At 36.2% G+C, this 15,107-nt stretch overlaps 1 protein-coding gene across 1 annotated transcript in view; it reads left to right on the top strand.

Moving 5' to 3' along the window:
• Positions 1 to 7,698: 7,698 nt before the first annotated feature.
• Positions 7,699 to 15,107, top strand: part of WDR75 (WD repeat domain 75) — a gene marked incomplete in the record, with an annotated part of 145,005 nt that continues 137,596 nt past the window's right edge. The window contains 1 exon segment of the mRNA XM_053698601.1: positions 7,699 to 7,851. Coding sequence (XP_053554576.1) covers positions 7,766 to 7,851 — 86 coding nt within the window.

The following is a 15,107-nucleotide window of genomic DNA, read 5'->3' on the forward strand; positions in this document are numbered from 1 at the left end:
AGCCAATTGGAATTGAAGGGACGCCATCTTGGATGACGTCACTTAAAGGTACCGTAATTTAGTGTTAGTCGTCGGAAGAAGAGGATGCTCCGCGTCGGATGTCTTGAAGATGGACCCGCTCCGGATGGATGAAGATAGAAGATGCCGCCTGGAAGAAGACTTCTGGCCGTCTGGAAGATCTCTTCTGCCCGGATAGGATAAAGACTTCGGACCGTCTGGAGGACCACTTCTGCCCGGTTGGGTGAAGACATCTCAAGGTAGGGTGATCTTCAAGGGGGTAGTGTTAGGTTTTATTAAGGGGGGATTGGGTGGGTTTTAGAGTAGGGTTGGTTGTGTGGGTGGTGGGTTGTAATGTTGGGGGGGGTATTGTCTTTTTTTTTTACAGGTAAAAGAGCTGATTACTTTGGGGAAATGCCCCGCAAAAAGCCCTTTTAAGGGCTATTTGTAATTTAGTATAGGGTAGGGATTTTTATTATTTTGGAGGGCTTTTTTATTTTATAAGGGGATAAGATTAGGTGTAATTAGTTTTAAAAAATTGTAATTATTTTATTTTTTTCTGTAATTTAGTTTATTTAATTGTAATTAATTGTAGTTAATTTCGGTAATTTATTTAATGATAGTGTAGTGTTAGGTGTAATTGTAACTTAGGTTAGGATTTATTTTACAGGTATATTTGTATTTATTTTAACTAGGAAGTTATTAAATAGTTAATAACTATTGTACCTAGTTAAAATAAATACAAAGTTGCCTGTAAAATAAAAATAAACCCTAAGCTAGCTACAATGTAACTATTAGTTATATTGTAGCTAGCTTAGGGTTTATTTTATAGGTAAGTATTTAGTTTTAAATAGGAATAATTTAGTTAATTGTAGTAATTTTATTTAGATTATTTTAGGGGGTTAGGGGGTGTTAGGGTTAGACTTAGGTTTAGGGGGTAATACATTTAATATAGTTGGGGCGACGTTGGGGGCGGCAGATTAGGGGTTAATAAATGTAGGTAGGTGTCGGCGATGTTAGGGACAGCAGATTAAGGGTTAATACAATTTAACTAGTGTTTGCGAGGTGGGAGTGCGGCGGTTTAGGGGTTAATATATTTATTGACGTGGTGGTGATGTCCGGTCGGCAGATTAGGGGTTAAAAAATGTATTTAAGTGTTTGCGATGTGGGGGGGGGGGGGGGGGCTCAGTTTAGGGGTTAATAGGTAGTTTATGGATGATAGTGTACTTTTTAGCACTTTAGTTAAGAGTTTTATGTTACGGCGTTAACCCATAAAACTCTTAACTACTGACTTTTAAATGCGGTAGGAGTCTTGACAGGAGAGGGTCTACCGCTCACTTTTTCCAAGACTCGTAATACCGGCGTTAGGCAATTCCCATTAAAAAGATAGGATACAATTTACGTAAGTGGATTTGCGGTATTCTCGAGTCGCAGAAAAAAAAGTGAGCGGTACACCTGTACCTGCCAGACTCGTAATACCAGCGGGCGTTAAAAAGCAGCATTGGGACCTCTCAACGCTGCTTTTTAAGGCTAACGCAAAACTCGTAATCTAGGTGATAGTTTATTAATATCATCAGATAACATAAATATACATATTACATGATATACGGTAGTTTACCGTTAGCAATATTTAAATTACACTTTGTCTATGCTGCCCCCGATGGCTTAAATCCAGTATTACAGTCAAAAGGCATTTGGCTGTTGAAAATGAAATTTCCCAGTAGCCAATCAGGGAGGCGTATCCCAAAAAAACAATCAGGGACAAGCTTCCGAAGGGCCTATCATCCTATTTCACTGATGATTAGAATAAAAAGGGGTGGGGTTATATTGCGTGATATAACCACAGGCAAGAGAGAAAAAAGGACTCTGCTGCTGAATTTTGACTGATAAACTGTTGCCTTGGGATACAGTCTATATAAAGCAATCTGGGCCTAATGTTTTAACCATCTTGCAAAAATGACCTCTTAATTTATGAGGTGAAATTGTCAAAATACATTTTTATGATCGTTGTAAGGATATTATAACAGCATAAGTGTGTATCATCTGATTCATAATCTGGATTTCTATAAATATAATTCAATGTGTTTATAAATTTAACTAATATAAAGAATTTAGGAATTTATATTAATTTTAACTGTTTGTATATGCATTTTATTGGGGGTTTGTTTTAAAGAATAATTATTAAATATAATGTATTATAACCCAGCGATATACTGACAATATAAATAACTTCTCATGCATGAGCACAGTGTTAAGAGTCAGCACTAATTGCCTGACATGCAAGTCTCTCAAAAGATCTGAGATAAGGAGGCAGTCAGCAGAAGCTTAGATACAAGGTAATTACAGAGGTAAAAAGTATATTCTATAACAGTGTTGGTTATGGAAAACTGGGGAATGGTAAATAAAAGGGATTATCACACAGCATGTTAATGTATTGCCACACAGCGGAAAATTAAAATTACAAGGTGATTACTGTGCCTTTGTCATTTTATTTGCACAATTTGCAGACAAACACAACCCTCTTGGGGTTTATTTACATGGTCTCCTTGTTGTAAACAGAGGAAAGATGTAAATATGCTACAGCACTGAGTTAATCTGTCACCATGCATCATAGGGCAGACTATAGCAAACCACAGCATGCCCATGTAGTATACACTTCTAAATCCAACAATATTTTACACAAACACACCTGGATCCTACCAGAACCATTTTTTTTTTAAACGGAAAAACAGCTGGATCCATGTCCTATTTAGACACACAAATGTGGGTATTTTCCACACAAACACATCCAGATAATGCTGAATTGAATGTTATTTTATACAAAAACATCTGGATACTACCAGAACCAACTATATTTAACAAAAAACAGCCGCATCCTGCTGGATCTATGTCTAATTTAGAAAGTCAAAGACAAATTTAAGTATTTTCCATACACACACATACATCTATACACTGGTGGATCCATCACTAGTTTTGAGGGGAAAAATACATCTGGATTCTACTAACACCATCACTTTTTAATAGAAAACAGCTGGATCCTGCTGGATCCATGGTTAACACACACAAATCCAAATGTTTTCCATACAAACTAATACAGGCATTGCTGGATCCAATGCTATTATACACTAAAACACCAGAATACTACCAGAACCAACTCTTTTTTACATAAAAACAGCTAGTTCCTGCCGGATCTGTGTCTAATTTAGATAGGTACACACAAATGTGTTTTCCACACAAACAATCCAGACACTCCTGAATCCAAAGCTATTGTACACAAAAACATCAGAATCCTACCAGAGAGCCAACTTTGCTGAATCTGGTGCTAAATTCAAACACAAACAAAATGTGTTGGTTCTGAAAGGAGAAAAGGAAAGTGAATGGGCCTTAGAGTTCCAGGATTAGCAACGAATATCCCAAAGCGTTGTATATGTTATAGATGTAGCTGTGAGCAAACTGCTACAATTATGCTCTAACATACTACAGTATGAACAGTCACAGTCCCTTAACACTGCTTACGAATCCTCAAATCAGCGGCAGTATATCTATAAAGCCTTACGAGGGAGCAGACTTTATTACCCAATCCTTAGATCCCTTCACCGAGCTTGTCAGCGTCTCTCACCCTCTGTGTCAGGCAATCCTCACGTGTATACCCGGATGACGTCACCGATATAGGGCTGGACCTGTAAGTTGGACGGAGCAGTAGCGGTAGCTGTATCCACAGCGATAATCCAACGTGCTGTGAGCAAGACAACTGGTATATGTAGTAGGAAAAAGAGTAGAAGGCGGTTTGCTCAAAATAAAAAAAATTCAATTTATTGGTTCAAATTTATAAAAATGAAACTCCAGAAGGAAACAGGGTGAAATGAGCATAGCACCATAGGCTTACGCATTTCAGCTGGATGCCGTAATCATAACCATAAGGTGCTACGCTGTACACACAGCTTAAAAAGTGATTAACTACTCACTATTGGTTAAGAACAAAAGAAATATATGCCCATAACAAAGGTATTGCTATGTAACAGACACAGATATATAAAGCTACAGTGATCAAATACATATATTCCCAAAAATACAGATCATGACAATGTATAACCATACATAAATATTGAAACTTATCGTATATGAAGCATAGAGGGTAGGAAATTACAATCGCAACCTAAAATATTGTATGATGGTTGCTGTGAACACTTCATTTGTTCAATGCAATTAGAATGTAAAAAACAACAATATGATAAGACAAACTGCAGCAAACACATATTCACTAGCCAGAATACATATTAGAAGAGAAACAACATAATTGCACAATTTGTATAAGGAAATCTATTTCTAATAATGAAAAATCCTACATTATATGAAACATTAAGGTATATAATACCAAGTGCAACCTGAAACGTAGAAAAAAAGGTTGTTCTAAGCACTTAATTTAATATAATTTCAATGTTAAAAATTATATAAGATAAATTGAAGTAAACATTCACTAAACAAAAAAACGTTTCAAGGGAAGAACAGCAAAATTATACAGTATATATAGGGAAAGATCATTCCCAAAAGTTAATGAGATCATATCGCAAATTTAAGCCTGAAGGGATTCTAGTCCCCATACGAAAAATCCAATACATTTCTCTTTTTGCCAATAAGTGGTCAAGGTCCCCTCCTCTAATCGGAGTTCTCACTTTCTCTATAGCGCCCCATTTAAAGGTGTTGAGTGTACTGTTGTGGTGTATGGCAAAATGCTGTACAATTGGAGTGTTAGACTTGCCATTGGTTATGGTAGAGAAATGCTCCCTAATGCGAGAATTAATGTCTCTACTGGTGAGACCTACGTATTGTACCTTGCATTGAATGCAGGTTATAAGATAGATCACACCAGTAGCAGTACAGTTAAGACAGGACTTAATGTCAAAAACTTTGCCTGTAGTTTCAGACTTGAAGCTGGTAGTTACCTGTACAAAGTCACAGGGTTTACATTTTCGATGTCCACACTTGAACATACCCAAATGACGGAGCCAGGAGCTAGAAGTTTAAGTGGTCTGTTTCAGTTGTGTGGGCGAAAGAATAGATGCCAATGTACGACACTTTCTATAAGAGCACCTCATGCCCTTAGAAAAGGATGATTGTAATGCATCATCTGCAGCTAAAATTGAAAAATGTTTTTTTACAATATTGTAGATGTCAAAGTACTGTGTACTGTATGTGGTGACAAAATAAGTACCCTCAGATTTATCCTTTCTACTGCTTTTCCTATCTGTCAGAAAAGTCTGGGCTCATTCTGTACACATTTTCTGGCCCTTCTGATATCTCTTTGGGGATACCCTCTGTCTTTGAGTCTGTACTAAGAGATCTGCCTCAACTTCAAAATCAGGTTGCTCACTACAATTTCTCCTGATTCTGGTATATTGACCCTTGGCAATGGCAAACATATTATATGCCTAGGGTGACAACTGGAACCATGCAACAGCGTGTTACCTGAGATGGGCTTTCTATAAGCCCCTGATGTAACTTTACTACTCTCTTCTCCTGTGAGTGACAGATCAAGGTAATTGATCTTTGTTGAGTAAAACTCATAGGTAAATTATAGGCCCAGTTGGTTGTTATTCAAATATTCAACAAAATTAGGCATTGTATCTGCAGGGCCTATGCAGATCAACAACAGATCATCAATAAAACGTTTATAGAAGCTTATACTGGACTTGTAGGGGTATCTATCTCCAAAGATGTGCACCAGCTCCCACTAACCTAAATACAAGTTGGCATAAGAGGGGGCAAATGTTGCCCCCATAGCAGTGCCACATCTCTAGAGATAGAAATTATCCTCAAACCTGAAAAAATTGCGAGTGAGCAAAAATGTAACAATCCTGACAACATATTCCTGAAATTCCGCTGTGTAATTGGTATAATTACACAAGAAGAATTTTATAGCTTTAATATCCTCAGAGTGAGGGATGGAGGAATGCAATGCCAAAGCATCTATGGTGAGCCATATTGATCCCCTCCCCCATGTTATTTGACTTACAAGGTTTAAAACATATTAGGTATCTTGAACAAAGGAAGCTCACCAGAGGCTGTAGAATTGAATCGAGCCACTGAGAAATATGTTCTAGCAAAGAACCTACTCCACTATGCTTTGGTGTAAAATATTGTTGGCTCCAGGAGTATCTGCCTAATTAGACATGGATCCAGCAGGATCCAAATGTTCATTTTATAAAAAGTGTTGGTTCTGAAAGGCCCAGATGTTTATGTGTAGAATATTGTTGGATACAAAAGTGTCTGGATGTGTTGGTGTGGAAAACACATTTATGTGTATCTGTCTAAATTAGACATGGATCCGGCTGTTTTTCTGTAAAAGTGTTTGTTTCCGAAAGGACCCAGATGTTTTTGTATAAAAAAAATGGTGGATCCAGAAGTGCCTGGATGCGTTTTTGTGGAAAACACATTTGTGTATATCTGTCTAAATAAGATATAGATACAGCTTTTTTTCTATAAAGAAAAGTGTTGGTTCCGAAAGGACCCAAATGTTTGTGTAAAAAATGCTGGATCCAAATTTGTGTTTGTGTGGAAAACACTTAAATTGGTGTTTCTGTCTAAATTAGACATGAATCCGGCTGTTTTTATGTTAAAAAAAAAAAAAAAAAAAAAGTGTTCTGAAAGGACCCAGATGTTATTGTGTAAAAAATTGTTGGATGCAGAAGTGTCTGGATGTGTTTGTGTGGAAAACACTTAAATTTGTGTTTCTGTCTAAATTGGACACGGATCCATCTTTTGCCAACACCCCCTAAATCACTGCTCCATCAGTAACCACAATCTTTACAATTATAGTCCAAGAAAATCCCAGCCACGGATGAAAACTATCAAATCTCATGATCTACACAAATTAACTGTATAATTCAGAGTATTTCAGATTTGAGGCAAGAATACGCCAGAACCATTAAATTTGTGATTTTCCACAGCTCGCCTATCACGAAATTTTAAAAAACAACCACACATACACAATATTATAACAAGAAAACCATCCACTCTAGAATGCACAAGACAGGAGCCGACACGTTTACTCTACTCTGCGCAATAAACGATTCCGTGAAAGAACTACTGCACTGACCAAAAGCTATGAATAAGTTCTAAAACACACAGCGAGTGACCTATGAAGTTCTTCTGAACTCGTCTCTAACTAGCGCGTGCAAGCCCCACCTCTAACCCTATTACACCTACACCGCCGCCCTCTCAGAAGCACCCTGGCTTGTTTATCTTCCTCAGCAGTAGCGCTTCATGACGTAATTTGCAGTAGAAGATGCTTATTGTCACGTGACTGTTGTAAATGCGTACAGCTACACCTGAAAGCTTGTAACCACCATCTCTGAAATGGTAAAAAAAAGAAACACGAATAAATATATTAAACGCATTTATGTAATGTTATTCATATGAAAATTACATTTATTTTTTAGTTGTTTACTAATTAAAGCTGTAGATTTTTGTAAAGGGACACGTGATTTATATGTTTATTTTTTTTATAAATTGCATAAAGAAAGTATGTCACTTTTATGCTTTATAAAACAAAAACTGAGCGTATGTTGTTTCTGAAAATATTTCTTGTTGAATTATTAGGTTATGGGTATTCTGCCAGAATTAAAAATGGCTGCTTCAAATCCGTACTATAGAGCGAGTAGGAAGCTCATCATGCTACTACCTCTCGTTGGTAATTTGGCAGTTCCGGCTGCCTCGGTTTCCCCCACGTGTGTTACATCGGGACTAGGGGGCGACTAAATTAAGAAATATGGTGGCGGAAGGGGAAATTCGTGTTGTGCAATGCGGTGGGAGCAGGATCAATTACCGGAGACCAGTGTTCTCCGCTGACGGAAAGTGAGTAATAACGGAGAGTGGTGCACGTAGCAGTGTGTCTTGATCTGAAACTGACACTTTTTTTTTTCATTTTCAATACGTTTTCTACTAAAGGAGATACATTTCGCATTCTTAGTAAATAATTTACGACTTTTTATGCCATTATCATCATTGGGTCGATCTTGATGTTTTTTTCCCATTGCTACTAAATGGTGCTGACATGCAGCTCTGTCATTAAAAGTATATACATGTTGTACTGTATTTTTTTATTTGAGATGTGACGTAATCTATTCTAATGATTTAAGGTTTTGCAACATTGTAGCCTCTCTTAGCGTAGTACATTAACTAATATCTCAGAAGTCTGGATTGTTATGTTATATTCTGCTCGTCTCTAATACCTAATTACCAACAGCAAAAGAAGGCCCCGTTTCTTCCTTGTAGTTTTATATACTGTTAGTGTCAAGATATAAAGTTGTCAACGTAGTAATGTAAACACGAAAGTGCCCACAGTTAGAAAGCTACATGTTAGACGAGGAGTCTCCATGTAACCATGAGTTGAGTGTTACTTCAACCATTTAACCCCAATCATAAGCCAAACCATAGTTCTGGGGTTTAGTGATGAAACGTCATGTAGATCACCTCACTGATTGCAATTATTGCCTTCCATACAAATAAATGTTAACGTATCAACCAAAAATAGTGAAATGTCATCTGATGGAGCAAACTCTATTTTACCATCACCAACAGCTTTCCTATAGGATATTTGACGGCAGTGTTCTTATCAATCTTACAATTTGTAAGACACCTCTGCTGCCAATTCTGATATTACTCCTTGAATGTCAGGGCATGAGTGCCATCACTGTAAGTAATTAACCCTTCATATAAGAGCTTTTAGCAGCATCATGCTCAGGAGTACCAATAATGTTTATTACCCTTACATGCTAAGCCTTTGGTGCCATAACAGCCAGTCTTGCAGCAGTCACTACTGAGCATTATACATCCAGGTTAAAGGGACTGTAAACACCAATTTTCATATAAGTGCATGTAATAGACACTGCTATAAAGAACATGTACATATTCTGATATAAAAATCCAGGATAAAACATTTTAAGAACTTACTTAGAAGCTCCCAGTTTAGCACTGTTGATGAGATTAGGCTGTGCCAACCACTGAAAGGGGTTGGGAAAGCAGGAAGAGCAGACACCCCCCCTTCCCTGCATATAAAAAGACCTATTACATAACCAGGAGTCTGTAGACCATCTCTGTATACATCTAAAACTTTGGGGCATGGTTAAGAGTCTGAAAATCAGCACAATATTATTTAGAAATAAGTAAAACTATACATTTTTGAAAAAAAATACTCCCAGATGGGCTTTACATCTACAAAACATGCAACGAAAAATCTAGTGTACAATGTCCCTTTAAGCACCCTGGATAAACCACTTCTTGACATTACTAACAATATATATTACTTATGCATTGCAGGATATGTGTATTTTTCTTTGCTGAATAAGGTATGACTACCTGGTTACCATCAACGTACAATTTACTATTACTGTAAGCCTTTACTTGTAGCAGGGTTGTCTTAAATGCGGGGCAATAGGGGCAGCTGCCCCGGGCCCAGTCTTTGTTGTGGGGCCCAAATCAGCTGCCTCTTGAGCCCGCGCTGCCTGCAAATAGTTTTCCCGGCTTTTGCTTATTTTTGTTTACTATCCGATGCCGTGCCATCGCATAGTACTTTGCTTCTGAACCGCGTAGCGTGACCTCGCACGTGGCGTTAAGACATCTTGGGAGGGTGGTAGTGCCTCATTCCGTGTTCACGTCATACAATCAGATGTGTGAGACGTGACATCCGGAAGGAGGAGGTTACTAAACTGGGCGACAGAGCAAAAGAAAAGACACAGGTGAACTGGGCATTGCATCAATTAAATTATGAACTGGGCATTGCATCAAAATAATCATTGTCCTGCTGCTGGGGCAAGGGCAATGATTTAGAACAAATTATATTTAAACAATGTATACTATATAAATATATTAAATCTACCATAGAATTGTTATTGTTTTAAAAGATAAATAATCCCTTTATTATCCATTCCCCAGTTTTGCATAACCAACACAGTTGTATTAACCTCTTAAGGACATATGACGGAATTTTTCCGTCATAAAACAATTGAGCAAACTGAAAGCTGTGTCCTTAAAGGGTTAATATACTTTTAACCTCTGTGATTACTTTGTATCTAGGAACCTTCTTCCAGCCCCCTGATCACATGACTGTGACTGTTTATTATTTATTGTCTTGCAGTTAGCATTGTCTTGTGCTAAATCTTAAATAACCCCCTGTGCCTGAACACAGTGTTATCTATAATGGCCCATGTGTACTTTCTGTCTCTTTGTGTTAAAAAGAGATTTAAAAAGCATGTGATAAGAGGCAGCCCTCAAAGGCTTAGAAATTAGCATATGAGTCTACCTATGTTTAGTTTAAACTAAGAATACCAAGAGAAAAAAGCTAATTTGATGATAAAAGTAAATTGGAAAGTTGATTAAAATTAAAAGTCCTATCTGAATAATGAAAGTTTAATTTATACTAGACTGTCCCTTTAAAGGACAGTAAACCTCCTGAAACTTGCATATAACATGTTTAGCTATCTATAATGAAACTACTTTGCAATATATTTTCATTATTTATTGTACCCCTTTTTATGTAATTTAACTCTACTATATATCTGTCACTAATAGGCTTTATCAGATAACAAATGCAAAACAATTAACTTTATACTAATATTATGACAGTGACTAGCCTTCTAGTCAGCAGACTAAAACCTAGAATGGCTCCTCCAAATAAGGCATATGGTGGGCTTGGCTAATAAAAATAACTGCAGTAAAAAGGATGTTAATTTGTTTTAAAATTGTTAAGACCTGACTGATATGTTATTCTATAGCAACACAACACAAATGTCTTGTAATCACAAGGTGTTTACTATAGCTTTAATATTTAGAAAAGTCTTATGCATATCACAGACCTTCTTAGAAACCTTAGAAATTACCATATGAGCCTACCTATGTTTAGTTTAAACTAAGAATACCAAGAGAAAAAAGCAAATTTGATGATAAAAGTAAATTGGAAAGTTGATTAAAATTAAAAGTCCTATCTGAATAATGAAAGTTTAATTTATACTAGACTGTCCTTTTAAAAACAAACATTTAATGAAATAAATATATTAAATTAATCCACAGTGGATTACAATCTGTTAAAACATGCTGCTCCTATTAGTTTTATACCCCACTTAGTCTTCCAGCCAATTACATGGAAATGAATCAATGCCAATCACATGGCATATTTATGTTTATGTACATTTATACATTAAATTTGTACATTAAATATTTATGTACTTGAAAAAAATATATACTATATAAATAAAGAACAAACATTTAATTAATAAATAAATAAATATGTTAAAATAATCCACAGTGGAGGAATTTATATATTTACTTATTAGTACTGCTTTGGTCCAGTTTCAGATATTGCAATTTATGTCATATATATATATATATATATATATATATATATATATATATATATATATATATATATATATATATATATATATATATATATATATATATATATATATATATATATATATATATATTAGCCCAGCAGTGGATAGTCCTAATGGGCTAATTATTTAAAAAAAAAATAAAATTGTTTTCTTTTATGTAAGTAGCAAGAGTCTATGAGCTAGTGACGTATGGAATATACATTCCTACCAGGAGGGGGCAAAGTTTCCCAAACCTCAAAATGCCTATAAATACACCCCCACCTCACTCATACCTTAGTTTTTACAAACTTTGCCTTCGTTGGAGGATGGTGAAGCAAGTCATTCTTGATTTCTTCTGTGAAAGGCGCTTCTAAGCCTTTTGAAGCCCAATTCCTCTCAACGTACAGTGTTTGTCTGAGGGATGTGAAGGGAGTATTACTTAGAGGCTCCCAGTTTAGCACTGTTGGTAAGATTAGGCTGGCCCAACCACTAAAAGGGGCTGGGGAAGCAGGAAGAGCAGACACTCCCCCCCCCTTCCCTGCATATGAAAAGACCCATTACATAACCAGCAGTCTGTAGACCTCAGTATACATCTAAAATATTGGGGCTTGGTTAGGAGTCTGAAAATCAGCACAATGTTATTTAGAAATAAGTAAACCTATAAATTTTTTGGGGAAAAAATACTCCCAGATGGGCTATACAAATGGATCGTCTACAAAACATGCAAATAAAAATGTACAATGTCCCTTTAAGGACCCTGGATAAACTACTTCTTGACATTACTAACAATATGTATTACTTATGCATTGCAGGATATGTGTATTTTTCTTTGCTGAATAAGGTACCATCAATGTACAATTTACTATTACTGTTAGCCTCTACTAGCAGCAGGGTCGTCTTAAATGCAGGGCAAAAGGGGCAGCTGCCCTAGGCCCAGTCATTGTTGTGGGGCCCAAAGCAGCTGCCCCTTGAGCCCGCGCTGCCCGCAAATAGTTTTCCCGGCTTTTGTTTATTTATTTTTACTATGTGATGCCGTGCGATCGCCATCGCATAGTACTTTGCTCCTGGGACAAAGGCAATGATTTAGAACAAATTTATATTTAAACAATATATACTGTATAATATATAAATATATTAAAAACAAACATTTAATTAAATGGACACTGAACCCAAATTTTTTCGTTTATGATTCAGATAGAGCATGCAATTTTAAGCAACTTTCTAATTTACTCCTATTATCAAATTTTCTTCATTCTCTTGACATCTTTATTTGAAATGCAAGAATGTAAGTTTAGATGCCGGCCCATTTTTGGTGAACAACCTGGGTTGTTCTCGCTGATTGGTGGATAAATTCATCCACCAATAAAAAAGTGCTGTCCACAGTTCTGAGCCAAAAAAAAATCTTAGATGCCTTCTTTTTCAAATAAAGATAGCAATAGAATGAAGAAAAAATGATAAAAGGAGTAAATTAGAAAGTTGCTTAAAATTGCATGCTCTATCTGAATCACAAAAGAAAAAAATTGGGTCCAGTGTCCCTTTTAATAATGAAATAAATATATTAACCCTTTCATGACATAGGCAATTGTCCAAGTTCTGAACGTAAACAAAACCTTGAATTTCAGCTATGTCTGTTCAACCATAATTTACCCCTTTCACATTAAGTGCCACCCACACTAATTATATATTGTTTTTTTAGAGGACAGATAGGGCTTTCTTTTAACATCATTTTATTTCTAATCTATAATTTTATATGGAAAAAATTCTAAGTGTGAGGAATTAAAAAATGTTATGTTTGCCAAACAATTTTATTGTGACTATCATCATCCTGATATATATTACTGCAATAAAACACACATACTTGTGTTCAGCAATGTCCCATGAGTATAACAATACTCATTGGAACATTCATTTTCTGGTCTTAAGTCTGCCTTTCATGCATTATATTAGCCCAGGAATTAAAATTACCCCATCATGGCATACCATTTACAAAAGACACCCCAAGGTATCCCAAAAGGGCCAAGTCACATCTTTTTGTGAAGCCCCTTAGTCACATTTCCTGGCCAAATGTAGTGGTCATTTTTGTTGTATGCAGTTTTTACACGAACACTGCACTTTGTCTTTTTCTGTCATCAACCTTTTATGTTTTGCTGCTATAAAACACACATTTGTGTTTGGCAATGTCCTATGAGTACATCAATTCCCCCATGTACAGGTTTTATGGGGTTTATAGAAGTTGCAGGGCCAAATATGGGGTCTGCCCATTTCAGTCTTCATGCATGATAATTTGGCACCTTGATTTTCTGGACCTATGTCCTCTTTGAGACATTATAGCAGCCCAGGAATGAAAATTACCCCTTCATGGCATACCATTTGCAAAAGTAGACACTGAAAAGTAAGAAGTGTGGCGCTAAACTACAGACTCACTGCCTCTTCCAAATATCTCCTTCCCAAAGATAAAAGCAATCAATCAAACAAAGTGTGGATGGGTGCTAAAAGCGAAGTCAAACAAGTAAAATAAACACTTTCACTCAAAATGTTAACTTACAATTACAATTTAATTAAAATAAAAGTAAAAAATAAAAAAAACAGTTGTAAGAAATATATTTCTATATATAGTAAAACTCCTTATAGCATAAGAACAGCAATAACTATTTGCAGATGTATAGAATTTAATCTATTAGCTGTTAAGCAAAAAAAAAAAATCAATAAAAGACTTCCAGCATTTATATAAAAACACATGAAATTAGCTCTTTGAGGCTACCCAAACGGTAAAGGTGAATAATATTGTCCTGGGACGTATCCCAATATGTAAACAATTAGGCTTAGATGGTACACTTTTGGCCTATATGTATTTAGCTGTGTACTGCAGACAAAATATTCCTTATTAGTTTGGTGATAGGCCTAATAAAGCAGATGGATCATATATAGGTATAGTCAGTACTTGACTTTATATCTTCAATATGTGTAATAATGCCTTCCTGCTTGGTGGTAGCCTGCCGTGGCTAGTGATAACTTCACACGCTAAATAACAACTGTTCAGGAGTTCACCTGCCAAGATGGAATTAGATTTCTTACATATAATCCTGCTCTTAGTACAACGTACACAGGACAGATTGACACCAATCTCTGATGTTAAGATACAAAGAGTGTCTCTTTTTTTTCTTGCGTTTGGCCAAACAATTTAATTCTCAAAGTGTACAAACACAGCCTCAGACCATCAACATGTTTCACCCACTCATGGGGCTTTATCAAGATAGTACTTGGCTGTAAATTCAGTCTTTAAATACACCTCCCAACATCTTCATTGGTTGCAATTCGGCAGGTGATCATAGCTTATTTTAAGGTGGTATTGTTACGTTTTATTGTTCAACAGGTAATCATAGTTTATTAAGGTGTTATTAACTAAGGTGGTATTGTGACACAACACCACCTTTAGTTTACTAAGGCGGTACTAATTTGGCACATTAATTTTCTGGGCCTATGTCCTCTTTGAGACATAGCAGCCCAGGAATGAAAATTATCCCTTCATTGCATACCATTTGCAAAAGTAGATACCCCAGGGTATCTCAAAAAGACCATGTCTCATCTTTTTGTGAAGCCCCTTAGTCGCAACACCTGGCCAAATGTAGTGGTCATATTTTTCTTTATGCGTTTTTTACACAAACACTGCACTTTGGCTGTCATCAACCTTTTATGTTTTGCTGCTATAAAACACACATTTGTGTTTGGCAATGTCCT

The sequence above is a fragment of the Bombina bombina genome, chromosome 1 (genome assembly GCF_027579735.1).
Source record: "Bombina bombina isolate aBomBom1 chromosome 1, aBomBom1.pri, whole genome shotgun sequence".
Taxonomy (NCBI): domain Eukaryota; kingdom Metazoa; phylum Chordata; class Amphibia; order Anura; family Bombinatoridae; genus Bombina; species Bombina bombina.